General features: G+C 47.0%; 1 protein-coding gene across 2 annotated transcripts in view; it reads left to right on the forward strand.

The window, feature by feature from the left end:
* The window catches only part of CARS1 (cysteinyl-tRNA synthetase 1), a 256,464-nt gene that overhangs the window by 122,904 nt on the left and 106,608 nt on the right, over window positions 1-26,952 (forward strand). For both annotated transcript variants that reach the window (XM_030201116.1, XM_030201118.1), the window contains 6 exons: window positions 2,541-2,629; window positions 10,592-10,713; window positions 11,045-11,157; window positions 12,457-12,585; window positions 15,037-15,166; window positions 16,252-16,355. In XM_030201116.1, coding sequence (XP_030056976.1) covers window positions 2,541-2,629; window positions 10,592-10,713; window positions 11,045-11,157; window positions 12,457-12,585; window positions 15,037-15,166; window positions 16,252-16,355 — 687 coding nt within the window. The remainder of the gene's footprint in view (window positions 1-2,540; window positions 2,630-10,591; window positions 10,714-11,044; window positions 11,158-12,456; window positions 12,586-15,036; window positions 15,167-16,251; window positions 16,356-26,952) is intronic.

A 26,952-nucleotide genomic window follows, 5' to 3' on the forward strand; every position in this document is an offset into this window, starting at 1 on the left:
CTTTCAAACACCGCCCTCTTCCGCAAGGCCTCAAACAGTTCAGCTTAGCTAGGCTTTTTACACAGCACGGCTTAGCCAGGCCTTAAAGATCCACCACCCTCATTTGTCAACACTTTACCTCTTGACATCCACCCGCCGGATCTCTCCTGACTATTATTCTTTTCTTGATACTTTTGGGCTCCTCTAGAAGTCACTCTTCTTCTCCAGCCATTTCCTCTTCCACCCCTTGTCCTCCTACCTGCTCCCACTCCTCCCATTCCATCCCCTCATTCTCCACCCCCTCTCTCAGGTGTTCCACCCTCTCCTCAGCTGATTCCATCTCCCAATCAGCCCCCTCTCCTTTCCTCTCCTGTGGCTCAGGCACTCATTTGTCCTCCTCTCTCCTATTCTTCCAGGCAGTCTGAAATCTGTGTTCTCTACGCTCCTGCCTCCTCCCCTCCCGCAATGCATTCTGGGATCTGTAGGCGTTTCTCTCTTCCCCCCTGCATTCTGGGCTCTGTGGCTTCTCTGATTCTCACAATGCGTGAGCTTTACAGCAAGACCTGTAGATGCTGACGAGGAAACCACCATGCTTGACTACAGGAAGACAGCGACAATACTCAATGAAATCCTGAATGACATCAATCATTTGCCTATCCGGAACCAAAACCTCTGTACATGTTACAAACTTTATTAATTTCTTTATTTAGTCCGTTAGACCTCGAAATAAAGTTTGTAACATGTACAGACAGAGGTTTTGGTTCCGGATAGGCAAATGATTGATGTCTTTTAGGAGGCTCACGGGTCTGAAATACTACTACTACTTAACATTTCTAGAGCGCTACTAGGGTTACACAGCGCTGTACAATTTAACAAAGAGAGACAGTCCCTGCTCAAAGAGCTTACAATCTAATAGACAAGTGAACGGTTGGTCCGATAGGGGCAGTCAAATTGGGGCAGTCTGGATTCACTGAACGGTAAGGGTTAGGTGCCAAACGCAGCATTGAAATAGCTAAGTGCTATAAGAAACCTGATAGCCTGTTAACTGATTTATCTCTGATACCTCTGGTTCCTTTTCTCCTCTTTTTCCCCTCTTCCCATCACAGTTCCTTTTGTTCCTATTTTTAATATTTTATGACTCACTGAGGAACATTAGTTTTTGTATATTTGTAATTGTTCCCCTTTCTTTGATTGATGTTTTCATATGGTACCATTTCTGTGGCCTGGTTATGCAGCTGTATTTTTTAACCACTGTTTTCATAGGGTTATCAAACTTCAAGTACTGTAATTGTTCTAAACATATATAGTATGGCAAAATCATTTTTACAGTTTTTACTTACTGTTATACAGTATTACTGTTCTGTGAAACTTCTTTAATTTGAGAATGTTACTACAGTACTGTAAGTGGTTCAGCAAATATATGTATATATATATATATTTTTTTTTGCAACACACCATACATTTCTCAGGTATTTGTTATGTACTGCCCCATACATGAACCAAACCCTGTATTTTCTATAGGGATATGTATTCACTTTTCATGGTTTTGGAGAAACATTGGTATAGCTGGAAACTAACCTCTATTTTCCCAGAAGTACATTTTTTGATATTCGCAGTTTGTGATGTTTTTGGGAACCATACCATTTCAAATACCGAGCAGATTGTAGTTAGATAACAGATTATTTATTTAACTTATCAACCGGCAGGTTTGAACTTTTGAAGGACATGTCAAGGCTTAAAGCTCATAATGTCAGAGCCATGGTGCCATCAGTTGTCCATCTGAGCTTAGCCTCTATGGAAGAGATGTCTGCTACGTCAACTTCGGTTCATAGGTTCATGTTATTTGAAGAGGCTTTCCTGATGTGTCAGTAGGTTTGGTTAGTCTGTCCTGTCGAATCTCTTTGAGTTTTAGAATCAAACTCCATCCTGTCATGGCCCGTTTTCATAATTTCCAGGTTGTCTTTGTGAAAAAAAAAAAAAGATGAAGTAGCTTGTTGCCAAACAAAAAATATGTTTTTGGTGGCACTATATTCTATGTTGCCTTTTTTGGTTAAATGCAAACTGTAGCTAGGTATTCCCTAATAGAAACTGTAAACCACATAGTCGCCTCAGGGTTCACGTGGTACATCAAGTGCTGAAAATAAATAAAATAAAAAATAAAACATGACTACATATCTTCCTTAAGGCAAGCAAAGTTGCTTACCTGTAAGAGGAGTTTTCCTACAGTAGCTAGATGTTATTCCTCACAAAATCCACCTACCTTTCCAAGGAGTTGTCTTCTCCAATATAGTTATGTACAGAACTGAGATGGCCCTGCCCAGTGATGCCAGTGCAGGAAGATCTACACATAACATGCTCACTGTGTTAGTAAGCGCCACCAACTTAAAGAGCTTTGTTTGCAGTTTTCCAGCCTGGGCTCCTTCAGATGACATCAACTATACATGTTAATATTCTGCTGTCCTCAGAGAGCACTTATATATATATATATATAATATAAATAAGCATCTTGGCTTTTCCTAATAAGATTCTTGCCACTGCCCTTGCTTTCGTGTTATCTTTAGGTATTACCTCCCGATGTCCTAACTCGGGTCAGTGAATACGTGCCAGAAATTGTGGAATTTGTTCACAAAATTGTGGAAAATGGCTATGGGTAAGAAGATAGTTGAATTCATTTTTTTTCATTTGTTAAACTTTGTCACAGTGCATCATTTTTATATATATATATATATATATATATTTTTTTTTTTTTTGTTACATTTGTACCCTGCGCTTTCCCACTCATGGCAGGCTCAATGCGGTAGGCAATGGAGGGTTAAGTGACTTGCCCAGAGTCACAAGTAGCTGCCTGTGCTGGGAATCGAACTCAGTTCCCCAGGACCAAAGTCCACCACCCTAACCACTAGGCCACTCCTAGTCCAGAAAATAAAAGATAAGACATCTGTTTTACAATTGTTCCTTTGCTTCATTTGTGAACTCATTATTTGATGAAATTCAGTGACAACACTATAGAATAGATAGCTCACAAGCATATAAAACCTGCATTATAATACAGGGCTGTGGACGGTACACCAAACCTTGGACTCTGATTTCTCTGTTTTTCTATTATCTGAGTTCATATTAGGCTTTAAACTTTTTTTTTTGTTTTTGTTCAGGATCTTAAGTAATATCACTTTTGTATTTAGAATCAGGACACAGCTTCAAAATTTTAAATATAATATATATATATATATATATATATATATTTCTCTGAGGACAAGCAGGCTGCTTGTTCTCACGACTGGGTTGACGTCCACGGCAGCCCCCACCAACCGGAAGAAAAACTTCGTGGGCGGTCCCGCACGCAGGGCACGCCCACCGCGCATGCGCGGCCGTCTTCCCGCCCGTGCGCGACCGTTCCCGCTCATTTTTTTTCCGTTCCACTCTGGAGAGAGACATGTTCCCGTCTCTCTCTTAGTCAGCCCTGGAAACCGGATTGCGGCCTAGCCCGCGTTTTTTTTCTTTGTTCTGTTCGCGTTTATTTTTCTTTAAAAAAAAAAAAAAAAAAAAAGAAAGAGAGAGTTTTCCTCATCGTTCTTAGTTGCGAGGGCGCGTCATCGCGGCCTTTTCTTTCTTTTTTTGGGTGTGCTTTTCACCGCCACCATCGACGATTTTGACTTAGCCGACGCGATTTTTCCGTCGATGTCCTTGAAGGTCCCGAGCGGATTCAAGAAGTGTGGTCAGTGCGGCCGGCAGATCTCGCAGACCGATACTCACGCTTGGTGCCTCCAGTGCCTCGGCCCGGAGCATAATTCCAAGACGTGCACCTTGTGTCTCGGCTTAAAGAAGCGGACGCAGGTGGGACCATCTTTTTGGAACTTGCGCCGGCCCTTCGACGTCGACCTCGACGGCATCGGTGTCGACGGCCGGGTCTTCGGTGCCGGTACCGATGTCGACGATGTCTGCGCTGACTATGGCATCGACCCCAGGAGCCACAGGTACCTTTGGCCCGCTGGCCTGCCGGTGATGGCGGTGGTGAGCGGCTGCGCGGGCAGTCTGCCCCGGCCACTCCCGCTGCTCAGGGCCATCGGGACTGAACCCTGTCGGATCCGATACCTCGAGGCCGGGGGCGGTTCCTCCTCCTCCTTGTCTCTTCTGCGGAGCACCGATGACGGACATCACAAGGAAGCCAAGAAGCACCGTCATTGGTCACCCACGGCGCACGGGACTGGCAGCTCCGGGACATCGAGGGACGACTCGACACCCAGGAAGCGGCAGTGCCGGGAAGAGCGTTCCCCCTCGGTCGAAGAGGTGTTGCTGCATGGGTCCGCGGGTATCTCGGTACTGTCTCCTGGACCCGAGCAGCTTCCGGCACCGGCACCCACACCGGCCCCCCTGCCTTTCCCGACAGCGGGCCTTGACGAGTGCCTCCGAGCCATCCTTCCCAGGATCCTGGAAGGGCTGATGCGCCAGGCTCTGCCGGCACTGTTGATGGAGGCGCTGGTGGGCTCTGGCCCGATGCTGAGGCCTCCGACGCCGCTTGCGGCACCGGTGTCGACCGCCACGCAGGTGGAGTCCCCGTCGACGTCGATGGAGGGAGCTTCGTCCCCGCCGGCGCGGGAGTCCACCGCTCGACGCCATCATCGAGGACGTGGTTCCTCGCAGTCGAGACGGGCCCGGTTGAGGTCTGAGCTGAGAGAGCTCATGTCCGACACCGAGGAGGAGGCCTCGTGGGGGGAGGAGGAGGACCCCAGATATTTCTCCTCAGAGGAGTCTGTGGGCCTTCCCTCCGACCCTACTCCTTCACCGGAGAGGAAGCTCTCGCCTCCTGAGAGCCTCTCCTTTGCCTCTTTTGTCAGGGATATGTCCATCAGCATTCCCTTCCCCGTGGTTACTGTGGATGATCACCACCTAGAGAGTCTTCCACGGTGCCGTTGCACACTGTCCTTAAGGAGACACTGCTTTGGAACTGGTTGAAGCCACTATCTAATCCCACCATCCCCAAGAAAGCGGAGTCCCAATACAGGATCCACTCAGACCCAGAGTTGATGCGGCCTCAATTGCCTCATGACTCGGCGGTCGTGGACTCTGCTCTCAAGAGGGCACGGAGTTCGAGGGATACCGCCTCGGCGCCCCCTGGGCAGGAATCTCGCACTCTGGACTCGTTTGGGAGGAAGGCCTACCAATCTTCCATGCTCGTGACCAGAATCCAATCATACCAGCTCTACACGAGCATCCACATGCAGAATAATGTGCGGCAACTGGCAGACCTGGTCGACAAGCTCCCTCCGGAGTAGTCCAGGCCTTCTCAGGAGGTGGTCAGGCAGCTGAAGGCGTGCAGAAAGTTCCTGTCCAGGGGTATCTATGACACCTGTGATGTGGCATCTCGAGCTGCGGCCCAAGGTATAGTGATGCGCAGACTCTCCTGGCTGCGTGCCTCTGACCTGGACATCCGCACCCAGCAGCGGCTGGTGGATGTCCCTTGCCGGGGGGATAACATTTTTGGCGAGAAGGTCGAGCAGTTGGTGGACCAACTACACCAGCGGGAAACCGCTCTCGACAAGCTCTCCCACCGGGCGCCTTCAGCATCCACCTATGCAGGTGGACGTTTTTCCCGGGCCCGGCAGGCTGCACCCTACGCCTACAGCAAACGTAGGTACACCCAGCCGGCCCGAAGGCCTCCTCAGGCACAGGGACAGTCCCAGCGCGCTCGTTCCCGTCAACAGCGTGCGCCTAAGCAGCCCCCTGCGCCTCCACAGCAAAAGCAGGGGACGGGCTTTTGACTGGATCCATGGGAACATAGCAGCCATCAAAGTATCCGTGCCGGACGACCTGCTGGTTGGGGGGAGGTTGAAAGTTTTTCACCAAAGGTGTGGCCTCTTATAACCTCCGACCAGTGGGTTCTCCAAATAGTGCGGTGCGGATACGCCCTGAATTTGGTCTCCACTCCACCAAATTGCCCACCGGGAGCCCAATCCTTCAGCTCCCATCACAAGCAGGTACTTGCAGAGGAACTCTCCGCCCTTTTCAGCGCCAATGCGGTCGAGCCCGTGCCACCTGGGCAGGAAGGGCAGGGATTCTATTCCAGGTACTTCCTTGTGGAAAAGAAAACAGGGGGGATGCGCCCCATCCTAGACCTGAGAGGCCTGAACAGGTATCTGGTGTGAGAAAAGTTCAGGATGCTTTCCTTGGGCACCCTTCTCCCCATGATTCAGAAAGATGATTGGCTTTGTTCCCTGGATTTAAAGGATGCTTATACTCGCATCCCGATACTGCCAGCCCACAGACAGTATCTCCGATTCCGTCTTGGGACACGTCACTTTCAGTATTGTGTGCTGCCCTTTGGGCTCGCTTCTGCACCACGGGTGTTCACGAAGTGTCTCGTGGTGGTTGCGGCGTACCTACGCAAGGTGGGGATGCACGTGTTCCCGTATCTCGACGATTGGCTGGTGAAGAGCACCTCAGAGGCAGGAGCTCTTCGGTCCATGCAGTGCACTATTCAACTTCTGGAGCTGCTAGGGTTTGTGATTACCCGAAGTCCCATCTCCAGCCAGTCCAATCTCTGGAATTCATAGGAGCTCTGCTGAATTCTCAGATGGCTCTGGCCTCTCTTCCCGAGGCGAGGGCCCAGAATTTCCTGTCCCTCGCTTCCCAGACCAGAGCGTCTCAGCAGATCACAGCTCGGCAGATGTTGAGACTCCTGGGCCATATGGCCTCTACGGTCCATGTGACTCCCATGGCTCATCTTTACATGAGATCTGCTCAATGGACCCTAGCTTCCCAGTGGTGCCAAGCCACCGGGAATCTAGAAGATATCATCCGCCTGTCCGTCAGTTGCCGCAATTCGCTGCACTGGTGGACAATTCGGACCAATTTGACCCTGGGATGTCCATTCCAAATTCCGCAGCCCACGAAGGTGCTGACGACAGATGCTTCTCGCCTGGGGTGGGGAGCTCATGTCGATGGGCTCCACACCCAGGGGGTATGGTCCACCCAGGAACAAGATCTTCAGATCAACCTCCTGGATCTCCGAGCGGTCTGGAACGCACTGAAGGCCTTCAGGGATCGGCTGTCCTACCAAATCATCCAAATTCGGACAGACAACTAGGTTGCAATGTATTACATCAGCAAGCAGGGGTGCACCGGATCTCGCCCCCTGTGTCAGGAAGCCGTCAGGATGTGGCGTTGGGCTTGCCAGTTTCGCATGCTTCTCCAAGTCTCATACCTGGCAGGCGTAAACAACAGTCTGGCTGACAGGCTGAGCAGAGTCATGCAACCGCACGAGTGGTCGCTCCATTCCAGGGTGTTACGCAAGATCTTCCGAGAGTGGGGCAACCCCTAGGTGGACCTTTTTCGCCTCTCAGACCAACCCCAAGCTGCCTCAGTTCTGTTCCAGACTACAGGCACATGGCAGACTGGCGTCGGATGCCTTTCTCCTCCATTGGGGGAATGGCCTCCTGTATGCTTATCCCCCCCCATACCTTTGGTGGGGAAGACCTTGCTGAAGCTCAAGCAAGACCACGGCACCATGATTCTGATAGCGCCTTTTTGGCCCCGTCAGATCTGGTTCCCTCTACTTCTGGAGTTGTCCTCCGAAGAACCGTGGAGATTGGAGTGTTTTCCGACTCTCATATCGCAGAACGACGGAGCGCTTCTGCACCCCAACCTTCAGTCTCTGGCTCTCACGGCCTGGATGTTGAGGGCATAGATTTTGCTTCGTTGGGTCTGTCTGAGGGTGTCTCCCATATCTTGCTTGCCTCTAGAAAGGATTCCACTAAGAAGAGTTACTTTTTCAAGTGGAGGAAGTTTGTCGTTTGGTGTGAGCAAGGCCCTAGAACCTTGTTCTTGTCCTACACAGAACCTGCTTGAATACCTTCTGCACTTATCAGAGTCTGGTCTCAAGACCAACTCAGTAAGGAATCACCTTAGTGCGATTAGTGCTTACCATTATCGTGTAGAGGGTAAAGCCATCGATTCATGAGAGGCTTGCTTTTGTCAAGGCCCCCTGTCAAGCCTCCTACAGTGTCATGGGATCTCAACGTCGTCCTTGCCCAGCTGATGAAGCCTCCTTTTGAGCCGCTGAATTCTTGCCATCTGAAGTACTTGACTTGGAAGGTCATTTTCTTGGTGGCCGTTACTTCAGCTCGTAGCATCAGTGAGCTTCAAGCCCTGGTAGCTCTTGCTCCTTATACTAAATTTCATCATAACAGAGTAGTACTCCGCACTCACCCTAAGTTCCTACCAAAGGTGGTGTCGGAGTTCCATCTTAACCAGTCAATTGTCTTGCCAACATTCTTTCCCAGACCGCATACCCGCCCTGCTGAACGTCAGTTGCACACATTGGACTGCAAGCGAGCGTTGGCCTTCTATCTGGAGCGGACACAGCCCCACAGACAGTCCACCCAATTGTTTATTTCTTTCGACCCCAATAGGAAGGGGGGTCGCTGTCGGGAAACGCACCATCTCCAATTGGCTAGCAGATTGCATTTCCTTCACTTACGCCCAGGCTGGGCTGACTCTTGAGGGTCATGTCACGGCTCATAGTGTTAGAGCCTTGGCAGCGTCAGTGGCCCACTTGAATTCAGCCACTATTGAAGAGATTTGCAAGGCTGCAACGTGGTCTTCGGTCCACACATTCACATCACATTAGTGCCTCCAGCAGGATACCTGACGCGACAGTCGGTTCGGGCAGTCGGTGCTGCAGAATCTGTTTGGGGTTTGAATCCAACTCCACCCTCCAGGACCCGATTTTATTCTGTTCAGGCTGCACTCTTTTAGTTCTTCGTAGGTCAATTTCTGTTATGCCCTCGCCGTTGCGAGGTTCAATTGACCTGGGTTCTTGTTTTGAGTGAGCCTGAGAGCTAGGGATACCCCAGTCGTGAGAAAAGCAGCCTGCTTGTCCTCGGAAAAAGCGAATGATACATACCTGTAGCAGGTGTTCTCCGAGGACAGCAGGCTGATTGTTCTCACCTACCCTCCCTCCTCCCCTTTGAAGTTGCCTTTTTCATCATTCCTTTGCTTGTCATTCAACTGAGCGGGAACGGTCGCGCACGGGCGGGAAGACGGCCGCGCATGCGCGGTGCTCGTGCCCAGCTGCGAAGTTTTTCTTCCGGTTGGTGGGGGCTGCCGTGGACTTCAACCCAGTCGTGAGAACAATCAGCCTGCTGTCCTCGGAGAACACCTGCTACAGGTATGTATCATTCGCTATATATATATATATATATATATATATATATTAATTGCTTCTGACTCTAATTCCACAGCCCTGGTATAATATGTATGCTACTAGTTCATTATAGTATTTAAGGAACTGGTTTTCAAACCAGATAGGTGTCTCAAAACGGCCCAAAATGCGTACATCTGCCAAAACGTCTTAATCGGGATTTTCAAAAAGGCAGAGTTTTGGACGTTTTCCACTGAATTTTTCCAAATAACAAGGGGGCATGTTATGGGTGTGTTTTGAGTGGGCCCAAAATTAGGATGACATTCAGTGATAATGGAACAGAAAGACACACCCAAGTCTAAAAAGTACATTTTTATCTAGATTTGTTTCAATCACATCCAAGTTAAAATAAAATAAATAAAATGCTCTGAATTATCAGCTGACCACCGGGTGGACTAAGGCTAGATCCATTTTTAATCTACCAGTGGATACCTTTCCTCTACTACCCACCCTAAGAACTGAAACCAGGTGCTATGAGAGCATCAGGTATTATGGGCATACCCAACAGAGCAGCATGCAGTTCCCAGGAGTAACCTAGTGAACAGGGGGATCCAGGTCCATATCCCACTCCACCTAGTAAATTTGTGGTGGAAATTGTGAGCCCTCCAAAACCACCAAATTACATACTGTACCTAAATATAGGAGACATCTTCAGGGTGGAAGGCTATTGTAATAGTGTACAGTTAGGTACAATAGGTTTTTATTCTGTTCCTGGAAGGTGCTCACAATATAAAATAAAGGAGCTGTGATGGGGATTCTACCTGGGTGCCATTGTTTAAAGTCCATGGCACCAACCACTAGGCTGCCCCTCTGATATACAGGGACGTCTTTAAAAATGATACCAGACAGACATTATAGTTCCTTGTTATTTTTTTTTTTTTTTGGTGTTATAAGTTGAATGTGTCACTTTGGAAAATGGCTGTTCTTTTTAGACATTTTCTGTACAAGTATGTCCATCTTGGAGCCATTTTCGAAAGGGAAACCCAGATGTTTTTCCTGTTCAAAAATGGCTGTAAGACCTTTTTTTTTTTTTGGACATAATGAGCTAAACATCCCAATTCCGACTTGGACATTTTTTTGAAAATGCCCCTCCACGTTACACTAAGGTCTTATATCCTAAGAAATAATGCTTATACAGTATGTAGGTTTTTATTTTTTTTGAGAATGTGTTAGTACAGTGAAAACATTGCTTTACCTGAATAGTTCTAAAATAGCAATGTCTTGTTTACACAGTGCTTCTAGTACACATTTCAATAGGTTTGCATCCTCTTTCTTTCTGAGACTGATTTAAATATTGAAGTTATTTTTCAGTTATATAAAAAAAGTAATGCTACCCTTGCTTCTTAACTTGATAGTGATGAATATTTTTCTAGTTGTAAGATTGCTTCTCCAAAATGTTCTTTACTTTTTTAGATATGTGTCTCATGGCTCTGTCTATTTTGACACAGTGAAGTTTGGTGCTAGTGAGAAACATTCCTATGCTAAACTGGTACCTGAAGCTGTTGGAGATCAGAAGGCTCTGCAGGAGGGAGAAGGTAAGGGAATGTGTTAATCTGAGATAGAAACAGGACATGGAGGGGGAAGGGACAAACAGCACATGCTCAGGTTTGCAGGACAAAGTAGACATCCTTTTCTGTTAACGGCAAATGTATCTCCTTCTGATCTCCGATTCCATTAGTGAAATGGTATCACAGACTGTGCTGCAATTTTGCTCTAGAATGCTATTAATTGATTTCCTAGTTAAAATGTACTGAAAACCTTGCTGTCTCTGCTTTGGACTGCTGGTTGTTTGGAAAAGAAGCTGATCATGTGGGCTGTGAATTTGTTTAGCCACTAATCAAGACGTCTAATTTTCAATTTTTTCAGGTGACTTGAGCATCTCAGCTGATCGCTTAAGTGAGAAACGTTCTCCAAATGATTTTGCTTTGTGGAAGGCTTCAAAACTTGGAGAGCCATCATGGGATTCTCCCTGGGGAAAGGTATGAGGGTGATTTTCTCTGTAATAATAAACTTTTAGGAGCATTGACCGATGATATATGTTTGGAAGATAAAGCTGTTGGTATTGATTGATTGATTTTTATCTATCTATCTAGTAATCTAATCTATCTATCTTTGTCATTTCTACCCTACGTTTTCCCAAGAAAGCTGCTTGCTTGCTTCCTTTATTTATTATGGTCCATGTGCATTTGTTTTAGATTTGTGTTTCAACCTACATTTGATGTACATAAACTTTCAAAGCATACATTTCAGGCTGTATGTATTTAGAGGAGTTTTGATGTCAACATCGATATATTAACACATTTTCAAAATGGGGTCTTTAATGACAAATTGTCTGGATTATGTGTTAAAGCTGGCCTTTATAGTGAGCAGAGAACAAAACCCATATGCTCTCAGACTTATTAGCAGTACATAATCCAGTATCAGGTTATCAGACTCAAACTCCAATATAAATTCTATAGCTCTTTTCAAGTTATGAATTAGATCAGCAGTTCCCAAACTGTACCTCAGGGCGCAGCAGCATTTTTTCCCCACCTCCCTCCCGCTGCCACCCAATCCGCTACTGCTGCTTCTCTAGATGAGCAGCAGCAGAGGCAAAACAAGCTTCAACCACCGTGGGACCAGACTGTCCATACATGTGGCTGATGGTCCTGCACCCTCGGACATCACTTCCTGATCTGGGGTGGCTGTAGCTTGCTTTGCTTCTGCTGTTGGTCTAGAGAAGTGGCAGGGATGGGTGGGTGTGGAGGAAGGGGGGGGACAGAGGAGGTAGATGCTGGATGGGGAGAGAAGCAGAGAGAGGGAGGTTAGGCTGGCTGGAAAGGGAGAGCAGAGACTGGAAGGGGAGGGAGAGGGCGGGGGGCAGAGGCTTGGTGGAAGTGGGGAGAGAGGGAGGGTAGAGGCTGGAGAGGCTGAAGTATGCCACCAATTTGCTCGCTGCATAAGCAGCATGGAGCTTAGACCTCGGGCAGTGGACCTTTTTGGCTGGCGAGGCTTGGGGGGGGGGGGGAGGGACAGACCTGAGAGGAAATGTGTAGTCTAGAGGTACTGTGACCCAAAAACGTTTGGGAACCACTGAATTAGATATCCTTGTGAAAGAGCAGTGTCTTTCTATATTCCAGCCAGTGCTTTTCCCCAGGAGTAAGCGGCAGGAAATTCCTGTTTGAAATCCTGTTGGGTACTTGTGACCTGGATTTGCTACTGTGAGACATGATTTTAGGCTTAATGACCTTATCTGACCCAATAATGCACATCTTATATTCTTATTTCTGCTTAAACAGGGTCGGCCAGGTTGGCATATTGAATGTTCTGCAATGGCAGGATCTATTCTGGGAGAGTCCATGGATATACATGGAGGAGGGTTTGATCTCAGATTCCCTCATCATGACAATGAGCTGGCACAATCTGAGGTACATTTCATTATGACCAGTTTTCTTTAATTGAGGTACATTTCATTATGACCAGTTTTCTTTAATTGAGCTACAAAATGTATGAGAGCCCTGCATTTGTGATTAATTGATTAGTTAACTAAATAACACCAGGCAATGCATCGTAAGAAACTGCCTTCGTTGACACTGAACACATACAGGACCTGCCATTTAAGTATGATTAACTTTTTAATATTTTCTGTGTAGGCTAATTCATACAGTAGAACATCATCATCAAAGTTGTCGTGACATATGTGACTCAACAATAAAATTTGAGACAGTTTTGCCCACCAAAGAGAGAGCTTCTAGTCTGTAATATAAAAGTTCTATGCTTACTATTATTCCTTTCTCAGGGCAACATTTCAAGATTATGGTATTTCAGGGGGTGCAGCCATGACATCCTGTTTACTGAATGCACTAAGCAGCCAGCATGAGTGTTAGTGTGCATTAACCATTACCATGGACCTGTGCTAATGGATACTGCATATTTAAAACGTAAAAATCCTGCTCTGTTTAGTGTGGGTAGAGGCGAGATTCCGGTGAGTCATAGGCAGAGATGGGGGGAGGTTTGGACTGGGTGAATGGGGGATTCCCTGGTGACAGCTTTTTTTCTTTTAACCTCTTAAACTATGGTTTGGGTGGCTCTGGGACCTGCATTACATGTATCTGCAGGTAGTGTGGGTGCACTACACTATTTACGGATGCATTTTAATGAGGACCTGTGTGGTGTTTGCCCTGTGTGGCAAATGCAGGGCAGATGCTGGCTACACCTCCTGTATTTACTGCATGGGCTTTGTAGTTGCCATGCTTTAGTAAACATGTTCCAGTATATGTCACCAGAAAACCATTTCACCTCAGCACACCTTGATAACTAGATTCTACCAAAACATAGCTGACAAACACATTGCAGTGTAAAGCACATCTAGCTTCTGAACATAGTAACGTAGTAAGTGACGGCAGAAAAAGACTGTATGGTCCATCTAGTCTGCCCAACAAGATAAACTCATTTGTGCTACTTTATATGTATACCTGACCTTGATTTGTATCAGCCATTTTCAGGGCACAGACCGTAGAAGTCTGCCCAGCACTAGCCACGCCTCCTAACCACCAGTGCTGCCACCCAATCTCTGCTAAGCTTCCGAGGATCCATTTCTTCTGAACAGGATTCCTTTGTTTATCCCAGCTTTTTTGAATTCCGTTACCATTTTCATCTCCACCACCTCCCTTGGGAGGGCATTCCAAGTATCCACCACTCTCTCCATGAAAAAATACTTCCTGACATTTTTCTTGAGTCTGTCCCCCTTCAACCTTATTTCATGTCCTCTAGCTCTACCACCTTCCCGTCTCCGTGAAAGGTTCGTTTGCGGATTATCACCCCTGTTTCTCCTTTCCTCCAGGGTATAAATGTTCAAGTCAGCAAGTCTCTCATACGTCTTGCAACGCAAATCCCATACCATTTTTGTAGTTTTTCTTTGCACCGCTTCAATTCTTTTTACATCCTTAGCAAGATATGGCCTCCAAAACTGAACACAATATTCCAGGTGAGGCCTCACCAACGATTTGTACAGGGGCATCAACATCTCCTTTCTTCTGCTGGTCACACCTCTCTCTATACAGCCTAGCAACCTTCTGGCTATGGCCACCGCCTTGTCACACTGTTTCGTTGCCTTCAGATCCTCAGATACTATCACCCCAAGATCCCTCTCCCCGTCTGTACATATCAGACTCTCACCGCCTAACACCTACGTCTCCCATAGATTTCTACTCCCTAAGTGCATCACTTTGCATTTCTTCGCATTGAATTTTAATTGCCAAACAGACCATTCTTCTAGCTTCTGCAGATCCTTTTTCATGTTTTCCATTCCCTCCGGGGTGTCCACTCTGTTGCAAATCTTAGTATCATCCGCAAAAAGGCAAACTTTACCTTCTAACTCTTCGGCAATGTCACTCACAAATATATTGAACAGAATCGGCCCCAGCACCGATCCCTGAGGCACTCCACTACTCACCTTTCCCTCATCCGAGTGAATTCCATTAGCCACCACCCTCTGGCGTCTGTCCGTCAACCAGTTCCTAATCCAGTTCACCACGTCTGGTCCTATCTTCAGCCTGTCAAGTTTATTCAAGAGCCTCCTGTGAGGAACCGTGTCGAAAGCTTTGCTGAAGTCTAAGTAGATTACATCTATAGCACGTCCTTGATTCAGTTCTCCGGTCACCCAGTCAAAGAATTCATTGAGATTTGTTTGGCACGATTTACCTTTGGTAAAACCATGTTGTCTCGGATCTTGCAACTTATTGGCTTCCATGAAATTCACTATCCTTGGGTTTCCCTAGAATCACACACCATTTTTCATATCATGTAATTCCTGGTCTCAAAATGTTATTTACAGTTGAATATTGTGTTCCTTTGCTTTCTTGTGTTTTTATCTACAGGCATATTTTGAAAATGATCATTGGGTTCGATATTTCCTACATACTGGTCACTTGACAATAGCAGGCTGTAAAATGTCCAAGTCTTTGAAAAACTTCATCACCATCAAAGATGCCTTGAAAAAACACACAGGTAAAATCAGAGTTTTGTGCAGAACTAGCAGAGGTGTCCATTAGTAACATGGTTATTGTTACATTTTTCTCTCTTTAGAAAAGTTAGGGCAGTTTTTCAAACTACTTATTGCAGAATCTTTGGATACTTTTCACCTGCAATTTTGCAACGGTTTTCAAAGGAAAAGTACACATGTGCTTTCACTTTGAAAATTGCTGACAAGTACAAAGTTCCCATAAATATTTACATTTGCATTTTCTGCATGTTGATTTGGAAATTTAACCTAAAAAGCATTTATTTTCCTCCTCTGACCTACACATTCTGTATCCTAACACAGCTAAAACTACATGCTGGTGGAACCCTGAGCTTATGTTTTACTGAGTTTTCAGAGAGCCAGTTTGCTCAAATGGATACTTACAAAGGCACATGGTTTTTGAATTTTTCTCTCTTTGTTTTTACTTTGTTAGAACAGAGTGGAAAAGATTGTCATAGAGAGGCAACCTGTATTTCTTCTATCATGAAAATCCAAGGGAGAGAAGGGCTGAGCTCTTAGGCAGGTAGTGTTAGCCCTTACTGCAATACATAGAACCTGCACTCTTGCTAGACAGCAAATACATAACGGGGTTTTCTGTACTGCAGTGCGTGGCATCATCCTTCCACCCCAGAGCCATCATTACATGGGCTGCAGGTTTGAGTTTGTTAACTGGATTTACTGAGAAAGTGATCTATTCAGTCTTTAATGCTGAGGGGGATTTCTGTGGCATTCCTTAGCCTATGTCTTGGAGTCTGGGAAATAGGTACAGGGAATGGTGAGGTGATCATGAACATATTTTTACCTTTGTCTTTATTTTTGGTAAGTGAATGAGATTGTGTGAATCTGAGAAGTTGAATATTAATGTGCTGAGAGATTTGCGTGCGCTGCCTCCATTGTAAGCAAATTGATCTCATATTTTCATTCTGTATATCCTGAAAACCAGACTGGTTGATTTGTCCCAAGGACTGGGTTGAGAAGTACAAAATACATAATTTTAATACTTTATGGTAACTCCCCCCTTCTCCCAAAAGCAATAACTTTGCAATATAACCCTTTTTGTTTGATTTACCAGCACGGCAGCTGCGATTTGCATTCCTCATGCATTCTTGGAAGGATACACTGGATTATTCAAACAATACAATGGAATCAGCTATTCAGTATGAGAAATTTATGAACGTAAGGAACATTTTCACAGACTTGTATGGACCCTACACTTAGGTTATCATTGTGTGTATATGCTTTAGAATATTACTTTATAGACAACAGTGAAAGTAGGATCAATGAAAGATGTGCAAGCTACGCCACTGGAATCACTGGGATCATCATAGTTTACAGAGTGGTAGCACTTCCGTGCGTCGGAGGCACAAGTAATTGGCATTATTGTGTGTAAGTTTAGGCAACATTCTATAAAGTACACAACAGTGTGTAAGGAAGGCCAGTGGGAATGTGCAGGCTGCTCCCCTGGAATCACTGGGATCATCTGCAGTATATAAGAAGGAGGAATTTGTAAAGTACACATCCTATGGGACTGCAAGCACATTTTCAAGGAGATGCCCAATATGGGCATTCCCTTTTGAAAATCTGGCAAGCTGGGGACAGCAGATACTTGTACTGCTTTTGATGTAGGTGCAAAAATACATGTGGGACCTTGTCCTCATGCGTTATTTTCTTCCCCTGACCTTTCCCTGGATGCAGGGGAAAAGGCTAAACATTGTCAAAGGTATGGGTATGTTTATCCATAGTGAAGGGACTTTTATTATATAGATAAATAGCTGTTTACCTACCAAAAAAAAAAAGCTATGTGCATTACCTTCATAGGGGATCAATATTATAACGGGGAGCCTATAAAATCTTTTTTTTTAACTGTGTTCATTTTATGACTCTTTTATAAAGGCTTCTCATATATTCATCAATATGTGCAAACACTAAGGGTCCTGTTTACTAAGCTGTGCTGAGGCACACAGACATTTTAGTTTTAGCACGTGCTAACAGTAGAGACACCCATAGGAATGTAATGGGCGTCTCTATCATTAGCGCCTACAGCACAGCTTAGTAAATAGGGCCCTTCATATTATCTTTTTAAGCACGCATCAAGTGTGTGCTTAAAGAAAATTCTCCGAGGACAAGCAGGCTGCTTGTTCTCATTGATGGGTGACACCCATGACAGCCCTGAGGTCCGGAAAGCTTCCTAGCAACAAAGTTTGCTAGAGCCTTCAGACACGCGCGCGGCCATCTTCCCGCCCAACGCACGGGGACATCAGTTCTTTTTTGTCCGCGGCAGAGAGAGACTGTCCCTCTCGCCATGTCCTGAGGAGCCTTCGGCTTTTTTCTTCGCGTTTTTTCTTTCTTCCTTTCTGTTTCGCTCTTTGAGCTGTTTTCTTTTCCTTTAAAAAAATAAAGTACAGTTTTAGAGTTCGGCCGCCTAAGTTTTGTTTTGCCGCTGTTGCGGCCATCTTAGGCCACCGATCAGGTTTTTTCCCCCCTTTTTTTGTGCTTTTCTTTTAGCACCATTGACGATTTTGACTTCGCCGCCGCTATTTTTCCGTCCATGACATCGAGTACTCCCAGCGGCTTCAAGAAGTGCGGTCGTTGCAACCGGGCAATCTCAGGTTCTGATCCACATGTGTGGTGTATTCAGTGCCTTGGGCCCGAACCTCGCCCAGCCATCTGCAAATTGTGTCTTAGTCTGAAGAAGCCGGCACAAGCGGCGAGACAAACTCAACGGGATCGTCTGTTTGGAGCTTTGCCTGGTACTTCGGCGTCGACAAAGGTACCGAGTTCGGCGGTGTCAATGTCGGCACTGGAGCAAGCATCGACCTCAGGAGTGCAGGTAATGGCTGTCCGCAGACCTCTGCATGCTGGGAGTAGTGAGCCATCGAGTGGGTCTCCACCTGTCTCGCAGGCTCCTACTTCGCAGGCCCATCGGGACAGACCATCGTCGGACCCGACCCCGAGGAGACGTTTTGATTCGATGTCCTCGTCGGTACCGAAGGGTACCGATGTCGTGCCTCTGGCGAAGGCCAAGAAGCATCAGCACCGGTCTCCTTCTCGTCATGGTACCGGGAGCTCTGGGGCGTCGAGGGAATCTGCCCCCGAGAAGTGTCAACGCCGGGAGGACCACTCCCCTTCTGTACAGGAGGTGTCGATGCGTCGGTCGATGGGCAGCCCGGTACTGCCTCCTCGTCCTTTACAGGTTCTGGCTCCGACTCCTGTACCTGCTTCTTTGCCTTTTCCGGTAGAGACTCTGGACGAGTGCCTCCGAGCCATGCGTCCGGGGCTTCTGGAAGGGCTGATGTGCCAATCTGTTCTGGTACAGACGGTGCTTGCGCCCTCGGTGCCGTTGGCAGACGCGCCGGCTGGCTCTTTGCCTGTGGTGGTCACCCGGGTCGAGTCTCTGACGATGCCATCGGGGACATCACTCTTCAGAGTCGAGATGGGCCCGGTTTCGGACTGCTGTTGGGAGCTTTTGTCTGACACCGAGGAGGAGGCCTCATGGGGGGAGGAAGAGGATCCCAGGTCTTTCTCTTCAGAGGAGTCTTGTGGTCTTCCTTCAGACCCCACTCCCTCTCCTGAAAGAAAGCTTTCTCTGCCCGAGAGTCTTTCTTTCTCCTCTTTCGTCCGGGAAATGTCTGTGGGCATTCCCTTCCCGGTGGTTACTGAGGATGAGCCCAGGACCGAGATGCTCGAGGTCCTCGACTATCCTTCATCACCTAAGGAGTTGTCCACGGCTCCTTTGCATAAGGAGACTTTGCTTAGGTACTGGACGAAACCCTTATCTAATCCCACCATCCCAAAGAAGATTGAGTCCCAGTATAGGGTCTATGGAGAACCTGAGTTGATGAGGACCCAGTTACTCACGACTCTATGGTTATAGACTCTGCCCTGGAGAGAGCTGGCAGTTATAGAAATTTCGCCTTGGTGCCCCTGGGGCGGGAATCTAGAACTCTCGACTCCTTTGGGAGGAAGGCCTATCAGTCCTTCATGCTCGTGTCCAAGATCCAGTCGTACCAGCTCTACACGTGCATCCATATGCGGAATAATGTGAAGCAACTGGTGGATAAGCTCCCTGCGGAGCAAGCCAGGCCTTTTCAGGAGGTGGTCAGGCAGCTGAAGGCGTGTCGTAAATTCCTGTCCAGGGGTGCTTATGACACTTTTGATGTTGCATCCAGGTCCGCTGCTCAAGGTATAGTGACGCACAGACTCTCATGGCTGCGTGCCTCTGACCTGGAGAGTAGGACTCAGCAGCGGCTTGCGGATGTTCCATGCCGGGGGATAACATTTTTGGTGAGAAGGTTGAACAGGTTGTAGAGCAGCACAACCAGTGGGTAACCACCCTCGACAATCTCTCCCACTGGGCGCCTTCAGCATCTACCTCCTGGTAGATGTTTTTTCCGGGGCAGGAGGAGTGCTCCCTATTCTTACAATAAGCGTAGGTACACTCCACCTGCTCGACAGCCTTCTCAGGCTCAGCTCCAGCGCGCTCGTTCTCATCAACAGCGTGCACCTAAACGGGCCCCTGCAGCTCCCCAGCAAAAGCAAGGGACAGGCTTTTGACTGACTCCAGATGAGCATAGCCGCAGTAAACGTCTCCGTGCCGGACGACTTACCAGTCGAAGGGAGGTTAAAAGTTTTTCACCAAAGGTGGCCTCTCATAACCCCTCCGATCGGTGGGCTCTCCAAATAGTCCAGTTGGGGTACGCCCTCAATTTGGCTTCTACACCTTCTAAATTGCCCACCGGGAGCTCAGTCTTTCAGCTCCCATCAAAAGCAGGTACTTGCAGAGGAACTCTCCGCTCTTCTCAGCGCCAATGCGGTCGAGCCCATTCCACCCAGGCAAGAAGGGCTGGGATTCTATTCTAGGTACTTACTTGTGCAAAAGAAGATGGGGGATGCGTCCCATCCTAGACCTAAGGGCCCTGAACAAATTCCTAGTCCGAGAAAAGTTCAGGATGCTTTCCCTGGGCACCCTACTTCCCATGATTCAGGAAAACTATTGGCTATGCTCTCTGTACTTAAAGGATGCTTACACCCACATTCCGATACTCCCAGCCCACAGGAAGTATATTCGATTTTGTCTTGGAACCCAGCACTTCCAGTATTGTGTGCTGCCTTCTGGTCTGGCCTCGGCACCCCGGGTCTTTATAAAATGCCTGGCGGTGGTCGCAGCGTCACTACGCAGACTGGGAGTACATGTGTTCCCCTATCTCGACGATTGGCTGGTGAAGAGCACCTCAGAGGCAGAAGCTCTACAGTCCATGCAGATGACTATTCAACTCCTGGAGCTACTCAGGTTTGTCTTAAATTACCCAAAGTCCCATCTCCTTCCAGTTCAAAGACTAGAATTCATAGGAGCTCTGCTGGACTCAACGACAGCTTATGCCTATCTTCCCGAGACCAGGGCAGACATTCTTCTGTCTCTTGTCTCCATGGTCAGAGCGTCGCAGCAGATCACAGCTTGGCAGATGTTGACTTCTCGGCTACATGGCCTCCACAGTCCATGTGACTCCCATGGTACGTCTTTATATGAGATCAGCCCAGTGGTACCAAGCTATCGGGAATCTAGGGGATGTGATCCAATTGTCCATCGGGTTTCGCAACTCTCTTCAGTGGTGGACCATTCGATCCAATTTGAACTTGGGATGCCCATTCCAAATTCCTCAGCCACAAAAAGTGCTGACGATGGATGCATCTCTCCTGGGGTGGGGAGCGCATGTAGATGGGCTTCACACTCAAGGACTTTGGTCCCTCCAGGAATCAAGGCTCCAGATCAATCTCCTGGAGTTGCGAGCGATCTGGAACGCTCTGAAGGCTTTCAGAGATCGGCTGTCTAACCAAATTATCCAAATTCAGACAGACAATCAGGTTGCTATGTACTACATCAACAAGCAGGGGGGCACCGGATCTCACCCCTTGTGTCAGGAAGCCTTCCAGATGTGGCTTTGGGCCTGTCGTCGAGGTATGTTTCTCCAAGCCACGTATCTGGCAGGCGTAAACAGTCTGGCAGACAGATTGAGCAGGATAATGCAACCTCACGAGTGGTCTCTCAACTCACGTGTGGTTCGCAAGATCTTCAAAGCGTGGGGCACCCCCTTGGTGGATCTTTTTGCCACACAGCCAAATCACAAAGTCCCTCAGTTCTGCTCCAGACTTCAGGCCCACGACAGACTAGAGTCAGATGCTTTTCTCCTCATTTGGGGGGGAGGGTCTTCTGTATGCGTATCCTCCCATTCCTCTGGTGGGGAAGACTCTGCTGAAACTCAGGCAAGACCGAGGAACCATGATTCTGATTGCTCCCTTCTGGCCATGTCAGGTTTGGTTCCCTCTTCTTCTGGATTTATCCTCAGAAGAACCGTGGAGATTGGAGTGTTTTCCGACCCTCATCACTCAGAACGAGGGGGTGCTTCTGCATCCCATCCTCCAGTCTCTGGCTCTCAAGGCCTGGATGTTGAGAGCGTAGACTTCACCTCTTTGGGTCTCTCTGAGGGTGTCTCCCGAGTCTTGCTTGCTTCCAGGAAAGATTGCACGAAGAGCTGTTACTCTTTCAAATGGAGGAGGTTTGCCGTCTGGTGTGATAGCAAAGCCTTAGATCCTCGTTCTTGTCCTACACAGACCCTGCTTGAATACCTTCTACACTTATCAGAGTCTGGTCTCAAAACCAACTCCGTAAGGGTTCACCTTAAGTGCGATCAGTGCTTACCATCATCGTGTAGAAGGTCAGTCTATCTCTGCACAGCCTTTAGTTCGCTTCATGAGAGTTTTGCTTTTGTCAAAGCCCCCTGTCAAACCTCCTACAGTGTCATGGGATCTCAACATCGTCCTCACCCAGCTGATGAAGCCTCCTTTTGAGCCACTGGGTTCCTGCCATCTGAAGTACTTGACCTGGAAGGTCATTTTCTTGGTGGCAGTTACTTCAGCTCGTAGAGTCAGTGAGCTTAAAGCCTTGGTAGCCCATGCTTCCTATACTAAATTTCATCATAACAGAGTAGTCCTCCATATGCATCCTAAGTTCTTGCCGAAGGTGGTGTCGGAGTTCCATCTGAACCAGTCAATTGTCTTGCCAACATTCTGTCCCCGTCCTCATACCCACCCTGCTGAATGTCAGTTGCACACATTAGACCGCAAAAGAGCATTGGCCTTCTACCTGGAGCGGACAGGCCCATTCAGACAGTCCACCCAAATGTTTGTCTCATTTGACCCCAATAGGAGGGGAGTCTCTGTCGGAAAACACACCATTTCCAATTGGCTAGCAGATTGCATTTCCTTCACTTATGCCCAGGCTGGGCTGCCTCTAGAAGGTCATGTCACGGCTCATAGTGTTCGAGCCATGGCAGCGTCAGTGGCCCACTTGAAGTCGGCCACTATTGAAGAGATTTGCAAGGCTGCAACGTGGTCTTCAGTCCACACATTCACATCTCATTACTGCCTTCAGCAGGATATAATAGGCATTACTGAGACCTGGTGGAAGGAGGATAACCAGTGGGACACTGTCATACCGGGGTACAAAGTATATCGTAGTGATAGGGTGGACCGGACTGGTGGAGGGGTAGCATTGTATATTAACGAGAGCCTTGATTCAGATAGATTACAAATTCAGCAGGACACAAATCACACCTTTGAATCATTGTGAGTTGAAATTCCATGTATAAAAGGGAAAAAAACGGTGATAGGAGTGTACTACCGTCCGCCTTGCCAGGATGAGCAGGTAGACACAGAAATGATAAAAGAAATCAGAGACGCGAACAAAATGGGCAATGTGATAATAATGGGTGACTTCAATTATCCAAATATAGACTGGGTAAATGTAACTCGGGACACGCTACCGAGATACAATTCCTTGATGAAATCAAGGACAGCTTTAGGGAGCAACTGGTGCAGGAGCCGACGAGAGAAGGAAAAATTCTAGACTTGGTCCTTAGTGGAGCGCATGATCTGGTGAAGGACGTTATGGTACTGGGGCCGCTTGATAACAGTGACCATAATATGATCAGTTTTGATATCGACTTTGAAGTAACTGTACACAGAAAGTCAAATACGTTAGCGTTTAACTTTAAAAAAGGAGACTATGATAAAATGAGAACGGTAAAAAAAAACTTAGGGGGGCAACTGAGAGAGTAAAAACTGTACAAAAGGCATGGACGCTGTTCAAAAATACCATCCTGGAGGCCCAGGCCATACATATTCCGCGAATTAGAAAAGAAAGACGGAACTCCAAAAGACAGCCGGCCTGGTTGAAAAGTGAGGTGAAGGAAGCTATTAGGGCTAAAAGAAACGCCTTCAGAAAATGGAAGAAGGAACCGTCTGAAAATAACAAGAAGCAGCATAAGGAGTGTCAAAGCAAATGCAAGGTGCAGATAAAGAAGGCCAAGAGGGATTACGAAAAAAAGATAGCATTAGAGGCAAAAAAAACATAGTAAAATTTTTTTCGGTATATTAAAAGCAGGAAGCCGGCAAAAGAATCGGTTGGGCCGCTGGATGACCGAGGGGTAAAAGGGGGCGATCAAGGAAGACAAAGACATAGCGGAGAGACTGAATGAATTCTTTGCTTCGGTCTTCACCGAGGAAGATTTGGGTGGGATACCGGTGTCGGAAATGGTATTTCAAGCGGACGAGTCGGAGAAACTTACTGACTTCACGGTAAACCTGGAGGACGTAATGGGGCAGTTCGGCAAACTGAAGAGTAGCAAATCTCCTGGACCGGATGGTATTCATCCTAGAGTACTGATAGAACTGAAAAATGAGCTTGCAGAGCTACTGCTAGTGATATGCAACTTATCCTTAAAATCGAGCGTGGTACCGGAAGATTGGAGGGTGGCCAATGTAACGCCCATTTTTAAAAAAGGCTCCAGGGGAGATCCGGGAAATTATAGACCGGTGAGTCTGACGTCGGTGCCGGGGAAAATGGTAAAGGCTATTATTAAAAACAAAATTACAGAGCACATCCGAGGACATGGATTACTGAGACCGAGTCAGCACGGCTTTTGTGTGGGGAAATCTTGCCTGACTAATTTACTTCAATTCTTTGAAGGAGTAAACAAACATGTGGACAAAGGGGAGCCGGTTGATATTGTGTATCTGGATTTTCAAAAGGCGTTTGACAAGGTACCTCATGAAAGGCTACAGAGGAAATTGGAGGATCATGGGATAGGAGGAAATGTCCTATTGTGGATTAAAAACTGGTTGAAGGATAGGAAACAGAGAGTGGGGTTAAATGGGCAGTATTCACAATGGAGAAGGGTAGTTAGTGGGGTTCCTCAGGGGTCTGTGCTAGGACCGCTGCTTTTTAATATATTTATAAATGATTTAGAGATGGGAGTAACTAGCAAGGTAATTAAATTTGCTGATGACACAAAGTTATTCAAAGTCGTTAACTCGCGACAGGATTGTGAAAAATTACAAGAGGACCTTACGAGACTGGGAGACTGGGTGGCTAAATGGCAGATGACGTTTAATGTGAGCAAGTGCAAGGTGATGCATGTGGGGAAAAAAGAACCCGAATTATAGCTACGTCATGCAAGGTTCCACGTTAGGAGTTACGGACCAAGAAAGGGATCTGGGTGTCGTCGTCGATAACACGCTGAAACCTCCTGCTCAGTGTGCTGCTGCGGCTCGGAAAGCGAATAGAATGTTGGGTATTATTAGGAAAGGTATGGAAAACAGGTGTGAGGATGTTATAATGCCGTTGTATCGCTCCATGGTGCGACCGCACCTTGAGTACTGTGTTCAATTCTGGTCGCCGCATCTCAAGAAAGATATAGTAGAATTGGAAAAGGTGCAGGGAAGGGCGACTAAAATGATAGCGGGGATGGGACGACTTCCCTATGAAGAAAGACTAAGGAGGCTAGGGCTATTCAGCTTGGAGAAGAGACAGCTGAGGGGAGACATGATAGAGGTATATAAAATAATGAGTGGAGTGGAACAGGTGGATGTGAAGCGTCTGTTCACGCTTTCCAAAAATACTAGGACTAGGGGGCATGCGATTAAACTACAGTGTAGTCAATTTAAAACAAATCGGAGAAAATTTTTCTTCACCCAACGTGTAATTTAAACTCTGGAATTCATTGCCGGAAAATGTGGTGAGTTTAAAAAGGGGTTGCACGGTTTCCTAAAGGACAAGTCCATAAACCGCTACTAAATGGACTTGGAAAAATCCAAAATTCCAGGAATAACATGTATAGAATGTTTGTACGTTTGGGAAGCTTGCCAGGTACCCTTGGCCTGGATTGGCCGCTGTCGTGGACAAGATGCTGGGCTCGATGGACCCTTGGTCTTTTCCCAGTATGGCATTACTTATGTACTTATATGTACTTATGATAGCCGACGCGACAGTTGGTTTGGGCAGTCGGTGCTGCAGAATCTGTTTGGGACTTAGGATCCAACTCCACCCCCCTAGGCCCATTTTTGTTGTGTTCCAGGCTGCACTCTGTTAGTTGTTTTCTTCGTAGGTCAATACTTGTTATGTCCTCGCCGTTGCGAGGCCCAATTGACCTTTTTTTGTTTTGAGTGAGCCTGGGGGCTAGGGATACCCCATCAGTGAGAACAAGCAGCCTGCTTGTCCTCGGAGAAAGTGAATGATACATACCTGTAGCAGGTATTCTCAGAGGACAGCAGGCTGATTGTTCTCACAAACCCGCCTGCCTCCCCTTTGGAGTTTTCTTCTTCTCATCTTTGCTTTTTGATCTAACTGATGTCCCCACACGTTGGGCGGGAAGATGACCGCGCATGCACGGTGCGCGCGTGTCTGAAGGCTCTAGCAAACTTTGTTGCTAGGAAGATTTCCAGACCTCAGGGCTGCCGTGGGCGTCACCCATCAGTGAGAACAATCAGCCTGCTGTCCTCGGAGAATACCTGCTACAGGTATGTATCATTCGCTTTATGGAACCCTCATTTCAGAAGCTATGAAACTTGTTCACTTGTTTCACAAACAGCCTTCTGTAAATAAGATGTGTTAACTTCCTCCTTTAGTGGTAAAATATCTGCGTTGTCTACCATTAAGACGTGTTATTTTACTGTTTGTTTTTATATGATGATGCCATGGTTTTCTTTAAGCACATATTTGATGATGTCTAAGTCTGACTTTGGCCGGTTTACTCAAAACATCTAGAATCCAAATACCAAATATAATCATTTTCAAAACAGCAAAATGTCTGTCTGTCTTTTTTCGAAAATGGCCACTTGCTAGATGTTTTTGTGCGCTATGTGTTTATCTTTTTGGTCCATTTGTGGAAAAAAAAAGTCCAAGTGAATAACAAACAAAATTAAGCCATTGGAATGTAGGAGGAGGCAGCATTCTTAGTAGACTGACCAAACAGATATCCCAGCAGAGCAGTGGGGCACTCTAGGGGACACTGCAGTGGATGTCATCTAAAAGCTCCCAGGTACGCATCTCACTATTGTTCCTATATTGTAGGAGCCCTCCAAAACCTACTGTACCCAACTGTACACCACTACAATAGCCCTTATGGCTGCAGGTGTCACCTATACGTGAGTACAGTAGGTTTTTGGTGGGTTCTGGGGGGCTCGCACTTTCCACCACGAGTGTAACATGTAGACTGGGATATGGGCCTGGGTCCCCTTCTATACACCAACCACTAGGCTACTCCAGAGTCCTGCTTGCTGCTCTAATGGGACTGGCTATAACATCTGAGGCTGTCATAGAGGCTGATATGTACTGTTTGTTTTTACATTTTTGGGGGATAGGAGGGGGGTCAGTGACCACTGGGGGAATAAGGGGGGAGATTTCATTCCGTTATTCCTCCAGTGGCCATCTGGTCAT

The sequence above is a fragment of the Microcaecilia unicolor genome, chromosome 4, assembly GCF_901765095.1.
Source record: "Microcaecilia unicolor chromosome 4, aMicUni1.1, whole genome shotgun sequence".
Classification (NCBI taxonomy): domain Eukaryota; kingdom Metazoa; phylum Chordata; class Amphibia; order Gymnophiona; family Siphonopidae; genus Microcaecilia; species Microcaecilia unicolor.